Below are 23,270 nucleotides of genomic sequence, written 5' to 3' on the forward strand. Positions count from 1 at the left end.
AGAAGTAAGAGTTCTGCAGAACTTGAGCAATGATGGTATGTTTTGGTGTGTTATCTTGGCACAGATAAAGAGAGGTGTGGCATCACAATACTACAGAGGAGTTATTTTCCTCAGTTAGTTTGTTTTCTTCCCCTTTCACAGCTCATGTAGTTTTGTTATGTTGAAGACAGGTTATTTGGATAATTGTTGGTATTGTGGCAGATTACATGACTAGTACAACACCAAACATTCCAATACATCTAATTTACTCTCATGTCGACTGAAATTTTTGTGGCGGTACCTCAAATGCTGTTGAAGAACGGTCTTCAGCGTTTTGGGGAAATGTGTCGTGAAGTACAAATAGTCACGCAACGCAGCAAACGTTGAAGCGAAATTAAATGCACCCCAGGTGTGCTATTGCGTTACATGTGTCTTTTTGCTTTCTCCTTGTATTCGGCGACCTCTAGCGCATGAGAAGAGAACGGCAGGCAACACCTGGAGTATCCTGCAGGTGGCACCAAATATCGTGGTAATGTCAAGTACGGGGCGGGAGCAATGCCCTGATTGGGTCAACTCGAGTCCCTCAAAAGCTGGCAAAACATAGCTGCTCGCTAGTTAGCTAGCCAATTACAGGCTAACGGGAAAAATGGCTTAGCGTGGTCCCCCCTCATTACATCGACAATCATATAGCTGTAATATTTTGTTGATACATATGATTTACGTTTTTAGTATTCCTTGTAAACGTACTTGATTCATGCAAACTCTCGTTCGTTGGATTTAGCAGGCTCATATGAACATCTTTTGACATCAACACGGCTCAGCTCAACCGGTGCAGGTACAGTAGGTTTGTTATGTTTAGCTAGCTAACCCAAAGGCTCTTTTGAAAATGCATCGATATAACAAAAATTATCTATTGGCTTGCATTATATATTATATAAATGCATGTGTGTTAAAGTTGTACTTTGATAATTAGCTAACAACATAGCAAGAAGCTGGACTTATCTTTAACTGTAAATTTTGGCGGCATTCAATGAAACTGAACGAGTGTGGGGACTGTTTGTGCCGCTGTTGCTAGCCTGTAATTTGTCAGCCTTTGAGGCTTCGGCCGTTATTTTAGGACATTTCTTTATTCATCATATCGGTATTATTGGTGCTAATCATGGGAGCTTGCTAGTTAATTGATCTAGGTAGAAAATATATTTAACCCCCGTCTATATGGCCTTGGCTTTATTGGCAAGCAGACGTTGCTATGATCAAATTGATTAGTTATCCCCCCACGATTAGCTCGTAGTTTGGTTGTTCGGATGATTTGATTACAAGCTCATAAACTGCTAATCTCACAACTAGTCCAGCTAATAATGAGCCATTTTACGCAACATTTTACGCAACGTACGCAACGTTTTCAACCATGATCTGTACCTCGCTGAGTGTCTGTACCCAAGATCTGATGGTTTGTTGTTCCTTGCGCGTGCTGCTGATCGAAACATTTTCTTCCTCTAGCAGACCCGGAGCAACATGGTAGTTCCGGACAGCGCCAGTGCGGCGCAACCAGCAGACAACGACTGTGTGAAGCCCTCCCAGCCGAGCTACGAGGAGGAGCAGGAGCTAGCAGGGGTGGAGTTGGAGGAGGTACGTAAGCTCCAGGAACTCATTCGAAGACTTGAGGTCCAGAATCAAACACTCCGCAACAGGGGAGGCAGTAAGAATCTCAGAGAGACCACCACAAACAACAGTAACCTCACAACCAGTACCAACATCAATGAGATAATCTCCTCCTGTGAAGGAGTGATCAACACCAACTCCCTTCTCAGGTTGGGGAGCAGTGGAAGTTGTGGAACGGAACTAGGAAGCAGCAGTAGTGACTTGGAGCTGTCCCCTCCTCAGGACAGTAGTAGCAGTGAGGATATGTCCCAGCTCCCTGTAGTTAACCGGGAAGAGGAGGATGGTGGACTGTGCGCAGGCTTTCTGACCCTGCCGTGCGGGAACGGACCAGGACCGGCACAGACCCAGGGGCTAAGCACAACCCCAGAGAGTCCCTCTCTGGACAGCTATGAGTCTGAGACCCTGGCGGAGAGCGACTCGGGATTGGACCAGTTAGCCCTGGATGAGGTGGATGTTCTGGACCTATGGGAGGACCTTGCAGAGGTGGATGACGAGGACAGCTGGTAGGTACCATGGTGATAAGAGAGAGAGGGAGAGAACGGCTGCATGTGAAATTGCACCCCATTTCCTGTATAGCTAATGCTGTACTTTTGACCGGGGCTTCATAGGTCTCTCATCCAGTAGTGCACTGTGTCGCGAATAGTGTCCTCTGCACACTGTCTGGAAGGTCCCGTATCTTTTTATTCGCTATGCTTGGATCATAAAGGATCTTAGTTCGCCTTAGGCGTGCCCCACGTGTGCATGTCAGTGTTTTAGTCTCCTGCCCCTTCCTTTCTGCTGCTATACCTGCAGATACTGCACGCTGTGCTCTGTCGTGAAACAACTGTTCAGATGAAACGTATTCCTAGTAGACATTCAGATCACTGCAGATGACAGAGGAATTCATTTAGACTAACTTTCACTAGTCTGTAGCCCACATGTTGGAGTGGCGACATCTGTTTACCACGGTCTCCAGGGGTCAGCTTGATGTCATACTGTGTTCACACTCAGCATGATGAAAGGCCCTATAGCCAGATGAGTTATTATGGTTCTGTTCTGTTGAACCTTTCACTCCTAGAAGTAGAGAGACTATGACCGCAACCTTTTTTTGTCATACAAAAATGTACATTTGACCTGGCTTACGTCCCAAATAGCATCCTATTCCCTGTAGTGCACTACTTTTGACCAGAGCCCTATGGGCCCTAGTGCACTAGGTAGGGAATAAGATACTGTTTGGGACGTAGACCTAGGTTGGAGTTGGGTCTCTGCAGTGGCAATTGGCCTGGTTTCAGTGATATGTAACAACCAGAGGAAACCGTGCAGAAAAGAGGCAGATTTTATGCAGCAGAGCCAGTAGGCTCCAGCAGCCTTTAGATGGAAATATCTGAGTGCTGCTTCTGCCTTGGAAATGCTCAGCTTTGTGGGCTGTATAAAATGGGCTGTGACAGGCAGTGCCTCTGATCACTGAATCTATGTGATTTGGAGAGAGAGAAAAGAGGGGGTAGTGTGGAGAGAGAGAGGATGGATAGTGACTGAGAGGGAGACTGAAATGGAAAGAGAGAGGGAGCACCTTGCTCTAGAGGGAGAGGGGCACAGCGGGAGAGAGGCCACTGTTGCCCTGGGTTAGGGGCAGCCAGCCAACATGATTTACTCAGTGCAGTGTGTGTGTGCGCGCTCAGCAGCAGTAGTGCTGTTCTCTGATGTGAATACCCAGAGAGGGAAGGAAGCTAGAGGCTTGAGCTCAGAGCCAGAACTAGCGCAGCACAGCTTGGCCTCTCAATGGTCAAGGACACATGGGTCCTATTCAATAGGCACCAAACCAAATAAAATGGACTGAAACAGGGACTACCGTAACTTGTCCAATAAGAAAGGCTTGTGTTAGTTTTCTGTTTTTAAAGCATTTTGCTACTGTGGGCCCTAATACATACAGCCATAGGCACTAAAACATACAGCCATAGGCACTAATACATACAGCCATAGGTACTCCAATGGCATGACTTAACTTATTGCTTCTTGGCAAAGTTCAAAAGGACACACGCAGTTACTTATGTGCCCATGTTAAACTGGGATGATCCAAGGCTACAGTCAATACAGCATTTTCCACAGCCAGAGAAGTGGAAACTAGGGATGCGCGATATATCGGTGAACATATTGGAATCGGACGATATTAGCTAAAAATGCCATCATCGGTATTAGCCGATGTCTAGTTTAACGCCCCAATGTGCAAAACTGATGTCAAAGCTGACATGCATACCTATATAACGTAGGTACATGACGTAATGACTCCACATCAAATGTTGCGCTAAACGTGCAACACAGCATTCCTAAACTAGCCCACAATGTCTGCTTGTGTGGATCGAGCAGTCATTTGAAAGAGTAACAAAATTTCAGCGAGACAACAAAAGCGAAATCCATTAAAGCCAAGATAATGGAATTTATAGCCCTTGACAATCAACCGTTCTCTGTCGTGGGTGATGTTGGCTTTCGCAGACTGGTCAAGCACCGGTACAAACTACCAGGTGTGCTATTTTTCAGATGTTGCCCTACCAGAGTTACACAGTAATAGCGTCACTGCTATTAGCTTCACGACATGCATACTATGGAACGCCGTTTGGGTCTTTGCCTGTCAAAAAAGATACAGTAGCACTGTCAAAGCTGTACAAAAAAGTCTGCAAACACCGGCCACAAACTATCTGTTCGCATTGGTAATAAAGCATCATTTGTTTGACTGCAACTTCTGGGGTAGCTAGCTTTAGCTTAGTACCTAGCTAGCACCAATACAGCCAGCCTGAAAACAATGACCAGTAGAACCTGCAGTCATTTTCATTATTCTTTCAATGATTTAGGAATCCTTGTAAGTATTAGCCAGGGTACCATTTGTTGTTCGCCTATTGAAATTGAACTTCAATTCATGAAAATAAATAGCTAGCCAGCTACTTAACCCTGTTTCCCAAAGCTAACGTTATAAGCAGCCAGCATCTGGCTAGTGAGGCTCAACTGCACCGGGTTATGTGTTGTGATGCTAGCCACAATGAGGATTAGGCACAATAGTGGAATTTGCGGTTTGCCTCCAAAATAAAAGTATGTCATTGCCTGTAATGCAAATTAATACAAATAGTAGTATTATGCCATTATTTTATTTTGAAGGCTAACAGCAAAGGCCACTTGTGGCTAATCCTTATTGTGGCTAGCTTCACATTGATCGGTCCGACCACAATTAACCAAATAACAACGCTCTTATAAATTAGGGTTATTTTTAGATGACACCTAGCTATATAGTTAGCTAGCTAACTATAGCTACTGAAACAGATGTGTTATTTTGACATCTTTTTTGACACACAAAGACCCAAACGGCGTTCCATAGCAATCCTGTTTGAGAATGAAACGACTGAACAACGAAACAGCACAGCAAGTAAGTGAAAGAAATAGGTTTTGATTATGTTTTACTGGTAATGGGGACATACGTAAATGCCAACAAAATAACTTGTGTGTGTGTAACCTTTATTTAACTAGGCAAGTCAGTTAAGAACAAATTCTTATTTACAATGACAGCCCTGACGACACTGGGCCAATTGTGCTCCGTAATATAGGACTCCCAATCACAACCGGAAGTGATACAGCCGGGATTCAAACCAGAGACTGTAGTGACGCCTTTTGCACTGAGATGCAGTGCCTAAGACCGCTGCGCCCATGTGTGTGTTAACTATTGAACTGTACTAGAATGCTTAAAAAGCCACTAAAATGGTAAATATCGGATATTGGTATCGGCCAAAAAATGTGATATTGGTGCATCACTAGTAGAAACAAGGCCTTGGTTGTCCTCTGTTTATCCTACATGCAGAGCTCCTAGTTCAGTCACTACTCCGGGCTTCTACTGCTGGCAAAGTCCTGGAAGTCAGTACCAAATGTTGCATTATTCTAATGAATGTCAGCCCTGTACTGTGTGTCTGGGTTCTTCTGTTGTGGAGAAACTGGGCTTGTTTACCAGAATTTAATTAACACGATTGGATTACCTCAATGTTTGTAATGGCAGACTGCTAATTCCCAAATAATCCATTTTAATTTAATTCTCCCTCTGTACACCACAAGGTTCATCTAGGCCTGTGGGTTGTGTGTGTTTGCCAAGTCCAGGGTGTTTTTTAAAACTCATTATGCGTTTGTTTATCCGTCCCATTTTGTACAGTATTGTCCAAGGCAAACAAACGGGTACCATATTGTATTCCTGGTGGCTACTTTAGCAGCTGATCTGTGGATTAACAATCCAAAGTAGCAAGGCCTTGTTCTCTCTACCACATCATTAACCAGTCTGTATGAGGCCCAGGAGGTTCTCTACCACATCATTAGCCAGTCTGTATGAGGCCTTGTTCTCTCTACCACATCATTAACCAGTCTGTATGAGGCCTTGTTCTCTCTACCACAACATTAACCAGTCTGTATGAGGCCTTGTTCTCTCTACCACAACATTAACCAGTCTGTATGAGGCCTTGTTCTCTCTACCACAACATTAACCAGTCTGTATGAGGCCTTGTTCTCTCTACCACATCATTAGCCAGTCTGTATGAGGCCTTGTTCTCTCTACCACATCATTAACCAGTCTGTATGAGGCCTTGTTCTCTCTACCACAACATTAACCAGTCTGTATGAGGCCTTGTTCTCTCTACCACATCATTAGCCAGTCTGTATGAGGCCTTGTTCTCTCTACCACATCATTAACCAGTCTGTATGAGGCCTTGTTCTCTCTACCACATCATTAGCCAGTCTGTATGAGGCCTTGTTCTCTCTACCACATCATTAACCAGTCTGTATGAGGCCTTGTTCTCTCTACCACAACATTAACCAGTCTGTATGAGGCCTTGTTCTCTCTACCACATCATTAGCCAGTCTGTATGAGGCCTTGTTCTCTCTACCACATCATTAACCAGTCTGTATGAGGCCTTGTTCTCTCTACCACAACATTAACCAGTCTGTATGAGGCCTTGTTCTCTCTACCACATCATTAACCAGTCTGTATGAGGCCTTGTTCTCTCTACCACATCATTAACCAGTCTGTATGAGGCCCAGGAGGTTCTCTACCACAACATTCAATAAATAATCCGCCCAGGCATGGACCCCCAAGCTGCTTTGGGCTGGAGGCTAGGGCTCAGGGTTACATCCCAAATGTACTATTATAGGGTGCCATTTGGGCTGGGGGCCGGGTGGATACTGCTGGGGGCCTGGTGGATGCTGCTGGGGGCCGGGTGGATGCTGCTGAAGGCCGGGTGGATGCTGCTGGGGGCCGGGTGGATGCTGCTGGGGGCCGGGTGGATGCTGCTGGGGGCTAAACTGCTTTGGATGGACTTAGGCAGCATGTGATCCTTCTGCTACTTAAATCATTTACTGGGAGGTTTGGAGAAATCCTAGTAATCTGAGGCTTGAAGTAACCCCACTGTGCAAGGAACCTGCCAAGAAACGGCACACCAGCTAAGGAGAAAAAAAGTGTGCAGGCGATGGCGTGAGAGCTTTGTTATGTGTGCAGGTGATGGCGTGAGAGCTTTGTTATGTGTGCAGGTGATGGCGTGAGAGCTTTGTTATGTGTGCAGGTGATGGCATGCCTACCGGTATATCTATCTCTATGCTAACCATGTGTATGTGACAAATAAAATTTGATTTGATTGATTTGATATGTAAAATCCCAAATGGTCCATTTACCAAATGATCTGCCCTTAGTGCCTCTACACTTCAACTGTAGCTCTGAGTATCACATGATCTGTTAAACAACTGGCCTAGCTAACTCGGCCTACTACTTAGCATCAGCCACTGCCGGTCAGCTCTTCAATTGCTTGTAAATGGTTCCAGGATCAAGTTGTCTGACTTTAGAGCCCTGACTGTCAGCTGTCCTGTATGTGAGAGTGACATGGATCATTTCTTTCTGTGTTGTTGCTGGTCCCAGTGGAATAGAGGGGTTGTGTTTGTCCAATGGGAAGATGAGCCCAAGTTGATTACTCAAAAACCAGTTAGCACAGCCAGGTGTGTGTGTGTGTGTGTGTGTCGTGGCTCAACCCATTCCCCATGTGACCCGGATCAAACGTCCTAACGGACTTGGCAGTCCCTCAACTCAAACACTCAACGCTACTTAGCTAGACTTCACATGTACTCTAGAAACGGTCAAAGCAATGCAAAAAATGCAAGACTCTCAGGCCGATCACTGATGTTAAATATAGATATCAGTTGAGATCATCACGTGAGGTGGTTGTGTAGTAGACTAGGCATATTGTCTATGGTAGGCAAGACGTGGTGTCAGCGGACAACTCAGGCAGTAGAAGGTAATGCATAGTGATGGCTGGGAGAGGACAGTACAGTAGAAGCTAATGCATAGTGATGGCTGGGAGAGGACAGCACAGTAGAAGGTAATTCATAGTGATGGCTGGGAGATGACATCACAGTAGAAGGTAATGCATAGTGATGGCTGGGAGAGGACATGACAGTAGAAGGTAATGCATAGTGATGGCTGGGAGAGGACATCACAGTAGAAGGTAATGCATAGTGATGGCTGGGAGAGGACATGACAGTAGAAGATAATGTATAGTGATGGCTGAGAGGACAGTACAGTATAAGGACAGTACAGTAGAAGGTAATGCATAGTGATGGCTGAGAGGACAGTACAGTAGAAGGTCATGCATGGTGATGGCTGGGAGAGGACAGTACAGTAGAAGGTAATGCATGGTGATGGCTGGGAGAGGACAGTACAGTAGAAGGTAATGCATAGTGATGGCTGGGAGAGGACAGCACAGTAGAGCCCTCATTAGGAGATGGGGCCATGCACAGGCTACTGTGGAGGGAAGAGGTCAGTGGCAGGGATGGACTGAACACACAGCACTGCAACTACTGTGGACTGGTTATTGCCTGGGAATATGGGATAGGCTTGAATGGGCAGAACTAAATGTGATGGGCTGTGTGCGCGTGTGTGGTTACTGTCTAGGTTTGAATAATTGGATGGGTTTTGGTCATAAGACTGGCCTGACTGTACTTCAAGTATACTGTATCCTTATCCTCCTGCCACACTGTATCCTTATCCTCCTGCCACACTGTATCCTTATCCTCCTGCCACACTGTATCCCTATCCTCCTGCCACACTGTATCCCTATCCTCCTGCCACACTGTATCCCTATCCTCCTGCCACACTGTATCCCTATCCTCCTGCCACACTGTATCCTTATCCTCCTGCCACACTGTATCCTTATCCTCCTGCCACACTGTATCCTTATCCTCCTGCCACACTGTATCCTTATCCTCCTGCCACACTGTATCCTTATCCTCCTGCCACACTGTATCCTTATCCTCCTGCCACACTGTATCCCTATCCTCCTGCCACACTGTATCCCTATCCTCCTGCCACACTGTGTCCCTATCCTCCTGCCACACTGTATCCTTATCCTCCTGCCACACTGTGTCCTTATCCTCCTGCCACACTGTGTCCTTATCCTCCTGCCACACTGTATCCCTATCCTCCTGCCACACTGTATCCCTATCCTCCTGCCACACTGTATCCCTATCCTCCTGCCACACTGTATCCCTATCCTCCTGCCACACTGTATCCTTATCCTCCTGCCACACTGTATCCTTATCCTCCTGCCACACTGTATCCTTATCCTCCTGCCACACTGTATCCCCATCCTCCTGCCACACTGTATCCTTATCCTCCTGCCACACTGTATCCTTATCCTCCTGCCACACTGTATCCTTATCCTCCTGCCACACTGTATCCTTATCCTCCTGCCACACTGTATCCCTATCCTCCTGCCACACTGTATCCTTATCCTCCTGCCACACTGTATCCCTATCCTCCTGCCACACTGTATCCCTATCCTCCTGCCACACTGTATCCTTATCCTCCTGCCACACTGTATCCCTATCCTCCTGCCACACTGTATCCCTATCCTCCTGCCACACTGTATCCCTATCCTCCTGCCACACTGTATCCCTATCCTCCTGCCACACTGTATCCCTATCCTCCTGCCACACTGTATCCCTATCCTCCTGCCACACTGTATCCCTATCCTCCTGCCACACTGTATCCCTATCCTCCTGCCACACTGTATCCCTATCCTCCTGCCACACTGTGTCCTTATCCTCCTGCCACACTGTATCCTTATCCTCCTGCCACACTGTATCCCCATCCTCCTGCCACACTGTATCCCCATCCTCCTGCCACACTGTATCCTTATCCTCCTGCCACACTGTATCCTTATCCTCCTGCCACACTGTATCCTTATCCTCCTGCCACACTGTATCCCCATCCTCCTGCCACACTGTATCCTTATCCTCCTGCCCCACTGTATCCTTATCCTCCTGCCACACTGTATCCTTATCCTCCTGCCACACTGTATCCTTATCCTCCTGCCACACTGTATCCCTATCCTCCTGCCACACTGTATCCCTATCCTCCTGCCACACTGTATCCCTATCCTCCTGCCACACTGTATCCCTATCCTCCTGCCACACTGTATCCCTATCCTCCTGCCACACTGTATCCCTATCCTCCTGCCACACTGTATCCCTATCCTCCTGCCACACTGTATCCCTATCCTCCTGCCACACTGTATCCCTATCCTCCTGCCACACTGTATCCCTATCCTCCTGCCACACTGTATCCCTATCCTCCTGCCACACTGTATCCCTATCCTCCTGCCACACTGTATCCCTATCCTCCTGCCACACTGTATCCCTATCCTCCTGCCACACTGTATCCCTATCCTCCTGCCACACTGTATCCCTATCCTCCTGCCACACTGTATCCCTATCCTCCTGCCACACTGTGTCCTTATCCTCCTGCCACACTGTGTCCTTATCCTCCTGCCACACTGTATCCCTATCCTCCTGCCACACTGTATCCCTATCCTCCTGCCACACTGTATCCCTATCCTCCTGCCACACTGTATCCCTATCCTCCTGCCACACTGTATCCCTATCCTCCTGCCACACTGTATCCTTATCCTCCTGCCACACTGTATCCTTATCCTCCTGCCACACTGTATCCTTATCCTCCTGCCACACTGTATCCTTATCCTCCTGCCACACTGTATCCTTTGGCTGTGGCTTATGTTTGCAACCAAGACATGCTGCTGTATGTTGGAACAAGTTGAGTATTTTCTAAGAATAAACTCTGTAAACGGTAATGTTCTCTGCCTCTCATCCTTAGCCGCACCTACAGTCCCACACCTCTCACTCCACCTACAATCCCACACCTCTTTCACTCCACCTACAATCCCACACCTCTTTCACTCCACCTACAATCCCACACCTCTTTCACTCCACCTACAATCCCACACCTCTTTCACTCCACCTACAATCCCACACCTCTTTCACTCCACCTACAATCCCACACCTCTTTCACTCCACCTACAATCCCACACCTCTTTCACTCCACCTACAATCCCACACCTCTTTCACTCCACCTACAATCCCACACCTCTTTCACTCCACCTACAATCCCACACCTCTTTCACTCCACGGGGAGTTGAGTGTAGCAGGGTGCTGTTCCCTCCTCCCAGAGGCATATGTAACCGCTAGCCTATTTCTAGTAGTAGATGATTAGTGTTATGAAGGATACTGAGTGTGTGTGTGGTGTTCCACCATGCGTAAAAGACGAAGGCATGCCTCTTGCAGACATTCCCACATACTAAAGGTTATTAAATGCATACCTCACAGGCCAGCGAACCATTTAATGCTGTGTTCTCATCCCAGTGTTCTGCTGTTCGCTTGGCTGCAGGCAGGCTGGATAAACAGGCTTTGAGGCTTTGCAAAATGTAAATTGCCTCCCTCTCTCCATCCACCACCACCTCACTTTCTCATCCTCTTCCTTTCATCACTCCCTGCCTCTTTATCTACCACATTGCTCTCCTTCTCTCTGTTTTCCATCCCCATCTGCCTGCCTCATCTCTTCTCTCTCTGTCTCTGCAGGTTGTATGTCTCCCCTATGAAGCAGGTAGTTGCTGAGCCCAGACCTGAGTCTCCTCTGAAGTGGTGTCGGAAGGTTCTGGACCACCCCAGCCCAGAGACGGAGGTGGCCTGTCGCACCCTGCTCAACCGTCTCGACCAGAGTACGCACCTACCTCGTAACCTTTATAATTACCTTACGATGACCATATAACAACCCTAAAGTAACTATACTATAGTAACCTTACACTAACCATGTACAATAACCTTATAATAATCCTACAATAACTTAATAATAATCATACATTTTCATGGCCATAAACATAACTGTATAATAACCTTACAATAACATAACTGTATAGGAATCCTTCCATACAGTAACCTTATAATACCCAACAACCTGTCCTACACCCAATAACCTCATAACAAGCAAGAGGGAAGAGAAGAGGACAGTACAGTAGAATGCAATAACCAGTACGGCCTCCTGTCCAATAACTGTCATGACTAGAACTACTGTTCCCTGAAGGAAGGGAACTAAGTACACCATGCTATGGGGAGTCACACTCTCACGACTTCAGTCTAAGGATTTACAATCACTCCTGACATGGTCAATGAAGTCTGCGCCTCGCTGGAAGCCCCGCGTTACACAAGTGATGAGCGTGAGGCTCGGATTCATTCCTTCAATTTCATACCGCTCTTCACCGAGCCCGGGAACAGGCAGTGTAGGGTCAACGTTGTTTCCCTCCTTCAGGGAACAGTAGTTAGTCATAACGTTACGTTCCCTTTGTCAGTCAAGCACATACTATGGGGAAGTATAATCATGCCCCAAGTCGACCCCAATGGATACTAAGTTAAATGGCCCATGGCAGACCACCCAGACCTGACCGCATTAGATGCGGCAGTCTGGGTATTGCGTGCTACCTGTTGACTTTCCCCTGTCCCAGCAGTCAGCACCCTGTGGGCTACACTGGGAGCCGTAACAAGCTATAAAACCTCACAAAAAGTGTGTGGTGATGCCCCACTCGCCGCGGCAGAAATATCTCCTATAGTCAACCTGTGATAAGACGCTACCAGACCCCTGGTGGAGTGGGCACTAGGTAACACTTGCGGCTATATGCCAGGGAGAAGCAATCCAGTGGGAGAGACACTGCCGCGAGCGATTTGCCAAAACAGACGACAAGCTGGGCACATAACCGGATATCCCAGGTCCATTCTATGCACCGGACACAGGGCAACCTCTGTTGCTCATCAGAAGCAAAAGGAGGAGATGAAAAGGGAAATGTTCATCTTAGTTAGTTCATCTTGCAGAGTGAATAGCTACACTGTTTGTATTCGGGCATGTTTCCGGTCGCCTTGCCATAATTAAAAGCAGTGGTTCGCGCTTTCAGTTTTGCGTGAAGGCTGCCATCAATCCACGGTTTCTGGTTGGGTAAGGTTTTAATAGTGCTAGATAGTCAGCTAGCTTGCCATCCACCGGAGGCGTGTGCAGCAGTCCATCCTTTCCAGATCCTGAAGGGGCCACACCCATGCAGCATCAGCATAGCTGAATGCGGGTTGGACCAGGTTGTGGCACAGTTTTATGAATGATATGTTGGATACTAGTTTTGCTCCCGCTACTCCCGTAACTGTCCCGGAACTAAGTCCTCTTCGTTACCTGAGAAACCCCCATTGCCATCCGAACGTGGGCCTTGTATCTAACCAGCCACCTCACCATCTCCCCATTGGAATGCTAGTTCCACCTGTTCCGACCACAGCCCCAAGCCACCTCACCATCTCCCCATTGGAATGCTAGTTCCGACCACAGCCCCAAGTCTCTCTCCGCTTCCTACACCTCGGTCCCAGCCTAGGTACCGGTATCCGGGAAAGAGAAGTTGCCATCGGTAACTCCAAGCTTCCTCAAGAGTGCTACATATCTTTCCAGGGAGTGTGCACGCATTACATGGCAATATGCACACAGAATGGTTTGAGCCTATGGCCCAGGTCAAAAGTAGTGCACTTAGCACCCTATTCCCTGTTATTTGGGACACAGACAATTGCTAGGTCAACACCTTTGCCATGGTCAATTTCAGTGGACCTTTGAAACAGTTTATCTATCTGTGCCCTCTGTAGTCTTGTTTACTGCTCATTTTGTGTGTAGGGCTCTAAAATGCGCCAAAGTATTTTTCTGCGCGACCAGGAGTTTTATTTTGTACGGAAGGAAGGAAGTCTAGAGAGGACATTTATAATACTTTTTTTTTTTTTTTTTAAATAGCGATCACAAGATACTTTTCTGGTGATCAAGACGTAACAAAAGCTGTTTTGTCGATCACGAGAAATTCTATAAAAAAGGATTGGGTGTATTGAGGATAGATTGACAGCAGCTGGTGCTTTGATAAGAAGGCCCAGGTCTATGCATCAGCACATGGCTACTTATGGCAAATGTGGTCTAATCAAAGGTCTAATCAAAAGTCTGACTGCTTCTGGTGCACTATGACACTGCTGTCAACTTGTCCTCAAATACATCCACCCCTAATGTAGACCGTGTCCTCATACATCCACCCCTAATGTAGACTGTGTCCTCATACATCCACCCCTAATGTAGACTGTGTCCTCATACATCCACCCCTAATGTAGACCGTGTCCTCATACATCCACCCCTAATGTAGACAGTGTCCTCAAATACATCCACCCCTAATGTAGACAGTGTCCTCATACATCCACCCCTAATGTAGACCGTGTCCTCATACATCCACCCCTAATGTAGACAGTGTCCTCAAATACATCCACCCCTAATGTAGACCGTGTCCTCAAATACATCCACCCCTAATGTAGACAGTGTCCTCAAATACATCCACCCCTAATGTAGACAGTGTCCTCAAATACATCCACCCCTAATGTAGACCGTGTCCTCAAATACATCCACCCCTAATGTAGACAGTGTCCTCAAATACATCCACCCCTAATGTAGACAGTTTATCTCGTAATCTTGACAAAACAATTTTATGATGGATTACCTTGCCCTGGGTCAGATAGTCTTATAGCACCAGAACACAGCTGTCTGTTAGGGCATGAAACTACCCACCTTAGAAGGGAAACGTTGACATGCACACCACCGTGCTACTTTCATGTGTGGTACAGGAGACTACAGCTCCAGAGTTTACACTCACTGTATTACATCACCTACCCACTGGCAGCGGGGAAATATAAAAAGTCATTCACTAGGCTATAACCTACCCCGTAGTTATGAGTCATGTTATAAAAGTGTGATATTGGACAGTTTCACCCTGCTAAACTTGTGTTGTTGTGGCCCATTGGCTCAATGACTGACCGAGCCAATGGCAGACAGTGAATAGCAAACAATACTGCTTCCTGGATGAAATAAAACATAAGAATCAATAATGACCTGCCATAGCCTCATTGCTTCCTCTCATAGCCTATAAGGGTGATCAGTTACACCCCTCCCAAACTTGTGTTGTGGCCCATTTGGCACCTGCAATGAGTCTGAATGGAGGTAGTAGCTGACAATGACGCTGTGTGAAGTCAGTAAAAATATAGACACCAATGACGCTGTGTGAAGTAAGTAAAAATATAGACACCAATGACGCTGTGTGAAGTCAGTAAAAATATAGACACCAATGACGCTGTGTGAAGTCAGTAAAAATATAGACACCAATGACGCTGTGTGAAGTCAGTAAAAATATAGACACCAATGACGCTGTGTGAAGTCAGTAAAAATATAGACACCAATGACGCTGTGTGAAGTCAGTAAAAATATAGACACCAATGACGCTGTGTGAAGTCAGTAAAAATATAGACACCAATGACGCTGTGTGAAGTCAGTAAAAATATAGACACCAATGACGCTGTGTGAAGTCAGTAAAAATATAGACACCAATGACGCTGTGTGAAGTCAGTAAAAATATAGACACCAATGGGGCTGAATAGAATGACGGTAGTGTGTATATCAGCAAACAAGGACACTTGATGAAGAGAACATTATATAGAACCCATTGCCCTAGGAATTAATGTCCTGTCACAGCCTCCATTGTTAGCTCTTATGTAAGTGTTGATATAGGACAGTAAGTTCTAAAAGCTGTTGGGAAATCAATGCCTCTAGTCTCACAGCTCAAAATGAACCAGCCACGACCATTTAGAAACTCAGAAAGTTGTACTTTCTCTGATCAGGAATGACTTTTTAAAGTTCTTGTTCACTTCAGACTCGGTATCTAAAGAACCGGTAAAGGAATCCTGAACACATACTCACTCCCACCCCAATGTTGTTGTTTTTCTGCCTACTAGGCACAGATGTTGGCCAAAAAAGTCCTAACACGCTCTAGTGAAGTGAACACTCTTTTGGCACGATACAGGCTGCCTTAAACTGTGCCTTGACTCTGTTTTATGTAACTGTGTGAGTCCTGTCTGTTCTCCTGTGTGCCTTTTTTAGCGTCTCGCTGGAGGAACATCTACAGCAGCTCTGGTCAGACGGGGGAGGCTGGCTCCTCTGGCCTCCTCTCTCCTGGGTACCACCACAAATCCACTAACAAAACCCTACTAGCCAGTGGTGGCTCAGGTATGAATGATATTAACGTGCTTTACATTCAACTCCTCTCTGGGGTTTTTGTGTTGTTGGAACTCAAGATAAAGTAGTATCAGATTTTTTAAAACTTGAATTCTTAAAGATGCGCTCCATCTATTTTCAAACTTTTCCTTTTTGAAAGACAATACCCCATGTATAATAGAGTAATCTGGACACCCGGACCACCTAATGGGATGGGCGTTTTAAATACAACGGGTGATGAATGAGCTGAAAGGGAGACTGGAGTAGGACTTTTAAAAGTAAGACATTTGTAAGGGGTTTTTAATATTTGAAATGTTTAATGTTTGCTGTATTCTGCAACATTTCTTCAAAGGGTTGTTCTCCTCAACTCAACGACGTAAGGTTGGATCTATTGTGTATATTGGCCTACTATAGCCAAGATGCTGAATGGTATTATGCATTGATCATTATTTTACCAAAACAAATGGAATTTACAGGCTTGCTTTGCAGAGTGGTGTGGATATACTTTGACCCTTAGCGATACTGTGAAAACAAACATTTTAACTTCTCAATGTGTGGGTGGCGCTATATAAACCAACACAATGCTTATGTTATTATGAACACAGACTGTAAATAACACTCCTTTGCATGAAGTATGTGAATGTTTTGCTTGCTGGTGACCCCTCCTAATCCCACATCTGTTATATAACCAAACGCCCTGGATGCTGTTGTTGCCTCTGTGTCAGTTTGAATGAAGGGGGTGTGTGTTCCAGTTTGGGGGGGTGTGTGTCAGACGATGGCCCTGCTGATGTCTAGTAGACACCTCATGCTTCCAGCTATCCTCAGAACTGTGTCTAGACTAATCCAGTAGGACAGACAGGGAAGTCAGGACTTCTAAGTATCTCCTCTCATAATGCAGGTCTGATCCAGAAACATTGTTACTGGACCAGCCCTCAGTCTATGATTGGAGACTAATACAGATAGACTACTGTATAGCTGTGTATGGATAATGTATAGTTGCATGTCCTTGGTTTTCAGGTTGTATTATAGTCCTTTTATCTCTCAAGGGGCTGTTGTGTGTGTCAACTGTGGTGGATTCTGAAGTAGTGTGATCTAAATCACGGTTGTGTTATTGTACTTTCAGGCTACGTGAGTGTGCACTCTGCTCTGAGTTCCCAGTCTTCTGTAGACAGTGAGCTGAGTACCTCAGACGACTCCATCACCATGGGTTACAAGCTACAGGACCTCACTGACGTCCAGATCATGGCCCGCCTACAGGAAGAGAGTGAGTGTTACCTAGAATAATGACTGCTGTGATCATGTGTTTCAGGAAGAGGGAGTGGTGTTGTCTTGAATACTGTGTTACCAAAGTCTAAAGGGTTACATCATTGTTATTTACTATATTCTTAGCATATTGACGACTGAGAATATGCTGACTCTTTGTGGTAGTGCGTGCTTAGGGCAGGACTGTGTTTGTGTGGGTGGGTGTGTCCATGTCTTTCAGGGTTACTGTCCATGTAGATACTAGATATACACTTAAGTGATAATGCCTGAGAAGCCAGTGTTACCCGTGCCAATATATCCTCCAAACACTGGCTTCGAGGGCATTATCGCTTTTATACAACAAGTTACCAACACATTCAAATAATGATTGACATATATTTTCATTCAACTTTAAAAGTGATGAATTTATTCATACAATTTCATCCTTCCACAAGATATAGTCCTGACAAACATCTAGGGTTGCTAGCTAGCCATCTAAGGCTAATTTACAGTCACATCAAACAGTTCAGCCAGAATAACAACAAAGTAGCTGCATTTGTTTGTTCTCCGGTGCCATTTATTTGGATACATCCATAACATGTTAGCTAATGATGCGCAAATTCACTTGGTATAGAAAAATGTGCTCTCTCGTCAGGACACTTCTACGAGAGCTAGCCAACAACACAGCTAACACACTAACATCAAACTGAAGCTGGAAAGACTGCAAACTAGCTGCACTTCATTTCGTTTGACCTTTGACCTGTTTTCTGTTAATAGTTCTTTGTATACAGTGCCTTCGGGAAGTATTCAGACCCACTGACTTTTTCCACATTTTATGTTACAGCCTTATTCTAAAATGGATTAAATAAAAAAAATCCTAAACAATCTACACACAATACCCCATAATAACAAAGCAAACGCGGGTTTTTAGAAATACCTTACTTACATAAATATTCAGACCCTTTGCTATGAGAATCGAAATTGAGCTCCGGTGCATCCTGTTTCCATTGATCATCCTTCAAGTTTCTACAACTTGATTGGAGTCCACCTGTAGTAAATTAAATTGCTTGGACATGATTTGGAAAGGCTGTCTATATAAAGGTCCCACAGTTGACAGTGCATGTCAGAGCAAAAGCCAAGCCATGAGGTCGAATAAATTGTCCGTAGAGCTCCGACACAGAATTTTGTCGAGGCACAGATCTGTGGAAGGGTACCAAAACATGTCTGCAGCATTGAAGGTCCCCAAGAACACAGTGGCCTCCGTCAATAAGAGCACCTCCTCCCAGCTGCTCACTGCACTGAGGATAGGAAACACTGTCACCACCGATAAATCTACGATAATTGGTTTGGCCATGCTTTCCACCTGGCTACCCCTACCCCGGCCAACACCTCAGCACCCCCTGCAGCAACTTGCCCAACCTCCCCCCCTCCCTTCACCCAAATCCAAACAGCTGATGTTCTGAAAGAGCTGCAAAATCTGGATCCCTACAAATCAGCTGGATTAGACAATCTGGACCCTCTCTTTCTAAAATGATCTGCCGAAATTGTTGCAACCCCTATTACTAGCCTAATCGACCTCTTATCGTCTGAGATCCCTAAAGATTGGAAAGCTGCCGTGGTCATCCCCCTCTTCAAAGGGGGAGACACTCTAGACACAAACTGTTATAGGCAGGGCAGGATGGATATAGGTCTATCTAAAATCTTCGAAAGCCAAGTTAATAAACAGATCACCACCATTTTGAATCCCACCGTACCTTCTCTACTATGCAATCTGGTTTCCGAGCTGGTCATGGGTGCACCTCAGCCACGCTCAAGGTACTAAACGATATCATAACCGCCATTGATAAAAGTCAGTGCTGTGCAGCTGTCTTCATCGACCTGGCCAAGGCTTTCGAGACTGTCAATAACCGCATTCTTATCGGGAGACTCAACAGCCTTGGTTTCTCAAATGACTGCCTTGCCTGGTTCACCAACTACTTCTCAGATAGAGTTCAGTGTGTCAAATCGGAGGGCCTGTTGTCCAGACCTCTGGCAGTCTCTATGGGGGTGCCACGGGGCTCAATTCTCGGGCCGACTCTCTTCTTGTATATATCAATGATGTCGCTCTTGCTGCGGGTGATTCTCTGATCCACCTCTATCCCTACGACACCATTCTGTATACATCTGGCCCTTTGGACACTGTGTTAACTAACCTCCAAACGAGCTTCAACGCCATACAACACTCCTTCCGTGGCCTCCAACTGCTTTTAAATGCTAGTAAAACTAAGTGCATGCTCTTCAACCGTTCGCTGCCCGCACCCGCCCGCCCGACTAGCATTCACTACTCTGGACGGTTCTGACCTAGAATATGTGGACAACTACAAATACCTAGGTATCTGGTTAGACTGTAAACTTTCCTTCCAGACTCACATTAAGCATCTCCAATCCAAAATGTAATCTAGAATCGGCTTCCTATTTCGCAACAAAGCCTCCTTCACTCATGCCGCCAGCCAAACATACCCTCGTAAAACTGACGATCCTACCGATCCTTGACTTTGGCGATGTCATTTACAAAATAGCCTCCAACACTCTACTCAGCAAATTGGATGCAGTCTATCACAGTGCCATCCGTTTTATCACCAAAGCCCCATATAATACTCACCACTGCGACCTGTATGCTCTCGTTGGCTGGCACTCACTACATATTCATCGCCAAACCCACTGGCTCCAGGTCATGTATAAGTCTTTGCTAGGTAAAGCCCCGCCTTATCTCAGCTCACTGGTCACCATAGCAACACCCACCAGTACCATGCACTCCAGCAGGTATATTTCACTGGTCATCCTCAAAGCCAACACTTCCTTTGGCCGCCTTCCAGTTCTGTGCTGCCAATGACTGGAACGAATTGCAAAAATCACTGAAGCTGGAAACTCAAATCTCCCTGAAGCTGGAAACTCAAATCTCCCTCTAACTTCACGCATCAGCTGTCAGAGCAGCTTACTGATCACTGTACCTGTACACAGCCAATCTGTAAATAGCACACCTGACTACCTCATCCCCATATTATTACTTACCCTCTTGCTCTTTTGCACCCCAGTATCTATACTTGCACATCATCCGCACATATCACTCCAGTATTAATGTTAAATTGTAATTATTTTCACCTCTATGGCCTATGTATTGCCTACCTCCCTACTCTTCTACATTTGCACACACTGTACATAGAACTTTCTATTTTTCTTTTGTGTTTTGACTGTACGTTTGTTTGTAACTCTGTTTGTGTCGCACTGCTATGCTTTATCTTGGCCAGGTCGCAGTTGTAAATGAGAACTTGTTCTCAGCTGGCCTACCTGGTTAAATAAAGGTGAAATAAAAAATTAAATAAAATTCTTAAATGGAAGAAGTTCTGGGGAAGGGTATGAAAACATTTCTGCAGCATTGAAGGTCCCCAAGAACACAGAACACAGTGGCTTCCATGATTCCTAAATGGAAGAAGTTTGGAACCACCAAGACTCTTCCTAGAGTTGGCCACCTGAGCAATCGGTGATAAAATACAGTAGACCCTTGTTCTTTCATGTGTGTCCTCACCTGTGGCAGCGTCCAGGGCCTGTAACTCTCTCTTTCTCAGGTCTGAGACAGGACTATGCCTCCAGCTCTGCCTCAGTGTCTCGTCGTAGTTCCTCTGCCTCCCTCCAGTCTCTACGTCGGGGTGGGACCTACAGCGACCAGGAGTTTGACACCTACAGCCTGGAGGATGAGGAGGATGAGTGCTGCTCTCTGCCCCAGCGACGCCTCCGCTACTCCCCCTCTCCCCTGAGCTCGCCCCGCTGCCTCTCCCCCTCCACGGGTTCCCAGGGCCAGGCAGAGTACAGCAGGCTGGGGGCCCCCCGACAACGTGTTCCACGGCGTTCGCTACAGGGGCCCGGGCCCGAGCTTCTAAAGTTCGCCAAGACCGAGGGTAGGAGACTGGAAAGGAGTGTTCCTGTATCGCACACAGACCAGACACATAGCAGTGTCTGTACACAGTCAGAACTACAGGGAATTCAGTTAGATGTACTCTGTTTGAAGACATGACTTATAAATGGATTAGTGCTATAGAACAGTGTTTCCCAAACTCGGTCCTTGTGCCCCCCCAGGTTCTTGTCCTAGACCTACACAGCTATTTCAAGTAACCAACTCATCATTAAGCTTTGATTATTTGAATTAGTTGTGTAGTGCTAGGGAAAAACCCAAAATACGCACCCACGGAGGGCCCCAGGACCAACTTTGGGAGATGCTGCTATAGAATGCAGTTTCAGTTTGGTCTTTCTCTAACTGTAGCTGTTTGTGTGGTTCCAGAAGAGGTGAGGCACAGCATGCCTAACCTGGCCCCCCGCACCAGCCTGCGTTCCCTGGAGGCGGTCAGGAATAGCCGCAGCATGGAGGCTAACCTCCAGAGCTCTGGTAACCGTATATCACACCTACCCTACTCCCCCTCAGGCAACCCTTATCTACACCTGCCCCCCCCCCCCCCCCCCCCTCAGGCAACCCTTACCTATGCCTGCCCCCCCCCCCCCCCTCCTCAGGTAACCCTTACCTACACCTGCCCCACTCTCCCCTCAGGTAACCATTGTCCGTCCGTCCACCCCACAGCAGATAAATCAGACCTGCTCACAACTTCACCTCAGTTCCACTAATATTCTTCTGGGTACAGGCATCTAGCCTACAACTCCTCCCTCAGTACTGTCCCTCCCTCCCTGATTATTCACGTTAGTTCCACTAATATTCCTCTAGGTACAAGCATCTAGTCTACAACTTTTTGCTGCCACAATTCCTGATGTCAAGTATACAGAAAATGTGCTCTTCTCTCATGTCCTATATTGTACTGTCATCAGAGCATTGGCATATGAACATGAAATAAGTGAAAGACCACATGGAAACTTTTTGAGGATACTACTTTGCAGTGTGTGGATAGTGCTCTCCTAAACCCATCTCATCATGCCCATCACCCCCAGGTATGTCATCCAGTCGGATGCGAGGCAGTGGCCAGTCCCATCTGTCTATGCGGGTCCCTGTCAAAGCCATGGGCTCCATGCCGGGGGCCCGCCAGCCCTCCAGGGGCCTGCCTGTAGTCCAGAGTGGACCCAATGGAGGGGTACGGAGGGTCCAGTCCCCAGGGCCTGCCAATGGGGAAGCCTACACAGCCGGGAGAGCCTCTACTGTGGGTGGGAGGCAAGCAGCAGCCCCATCCTCAAGGAGTAGACTGGCCCATCCTCATAGAAGGTGATTGATTGATTGATCATTTAGAAATACACATTCAGCATTATGACTTGGAATGATTACTCAAAGTGAGTTGATACGTGTGACTTTCAATAGTCATTCCGTTGGTTAAACGTGATTACTCCTTATCAGTGGAGGGCACAAACCGTTTGAATGGCTCTCGTACAAGTATCAAGACTTATGTCATTGTTGTCTTTGTTCGTTAGGTCTATGGGGATGACTAGAACGAATGGCCCAATCTCAAATGAGTCGTGGAGAGACGGCTGCTACTGAGGCAACAAGGAAACTTCCTCCACCTCTCCTTTATCTCACGTTTTAGTATAAACACCAACTTAATTGCCTCTGAACGTACCCCTGTAGGCAACACCAACTTACATGTCTCTGACCATACCGCTGGCCTATGAACATACCTCTGTAGGCTGGACCACTGTAGATGAACAGAGCTTCCCTGGCATGGAGAACCCTCTCACCCCACGGATACACTGGAGACAGGACCTAGACAGCTCTCCTGGCATGGAGAACCCTCTCACCCCACGGATACACTGGAGACAGGACCTAGACAGAGCTTCCCTGGCATGGAGAACCCTCTCACCCCACGGATACACTGGAGACAGGACCTAGACAGCTCTCCTGGCATGGAGAACCCTCTCACCCCACGGATACACTGGAGACAGGACCTAGACAGCTCTCCTGGCATGGAGAACCCTCTCACCCCACGGA

At 46.5% G+C, this 23,270-nt stretch overlaps 1 protein-coding gene across 2 annotated transcripts; it reads left to right on the forward strand.

The window, feature by feature from the left end:
* The first annotated feature begins 594 nt into the window (after positions 1–594).
* LOC120062398 (SLAIN motif-containing protein-like) lies at positions 595–22,871 on the forward strand. 2 transcript variants are annotated; one of them, XM_039012349.1, is made up of 9 exons: positions 595–814; positions 1,480–2,144; positions 11,560–11,699; positions 15,959–16,084; positions 17,196–17,336; positions 20,920–21,249; positions 21,630–21,734; positions 22,286–22,553; positions 22,757–22,871. In XM_039012349.1, exons 2-9 carry the CDS (start codon positions 1,495–1,497, stop codon positions 22,821–22,823), a joined length of 1,827 nt encoding a protein of 608 aa, XP_038868277.1. In that variant the 5' UTR covers positions 595–814; positions 1,480–1,494; the 3' UTR covers positions 22,824–22,871. The 2 variants fall into 2 exon arrangements, with proteins under 2 accessions (XP_038868277.1, XP_038868278.1); XM_039012350.1 differs by having other exon boundaries at positions 1,483–2,144.
* The last annotated feature ends 399 nt before the right edge of the window (positions 22,872–23,270 follow it).

The sequence above is a fragment of the Salvelinus namaycush genome, chromosome 17 (assembly GCF_016432855.1).
Source record: "Salvelinus namaycush isolate Seneca chromosome 17, SaNama_1.0, whole genome shotgun sequence".
Classification (NCBI taxonomy): Eukaryota; Metazoa; Chordata; class Actinopteri; order Salmoniformes; family Salmonidae; genus Salvelinus; species Salvelinus namaycush.

Excerpts from the sequence above, each read along its gene's own strand:
- LOC120062398 (XM_039012349.1), top strand. The coding sequence starts at position 1,495 with ATGGTAGTTCCGGACAGCGCCAGTGCGGCGCAACCAGCAGACAACGAC. Across the intron at positions 17,337-20,919 it reads GGCCCGCCTACAGGAAGAGA|GTCTGAGACAGGACTATGCC; the intron begins GTGAGTGTTACC and ends TCTCTTTCTCAG. Across the intron at positions 21,735-22,285 it reads GGCTAACCTCCAGAGCTCTG|GTATGTCATCCAGTCGGATG; the intron begins GTAACCGTATAT and ends CATCACCCCCAG.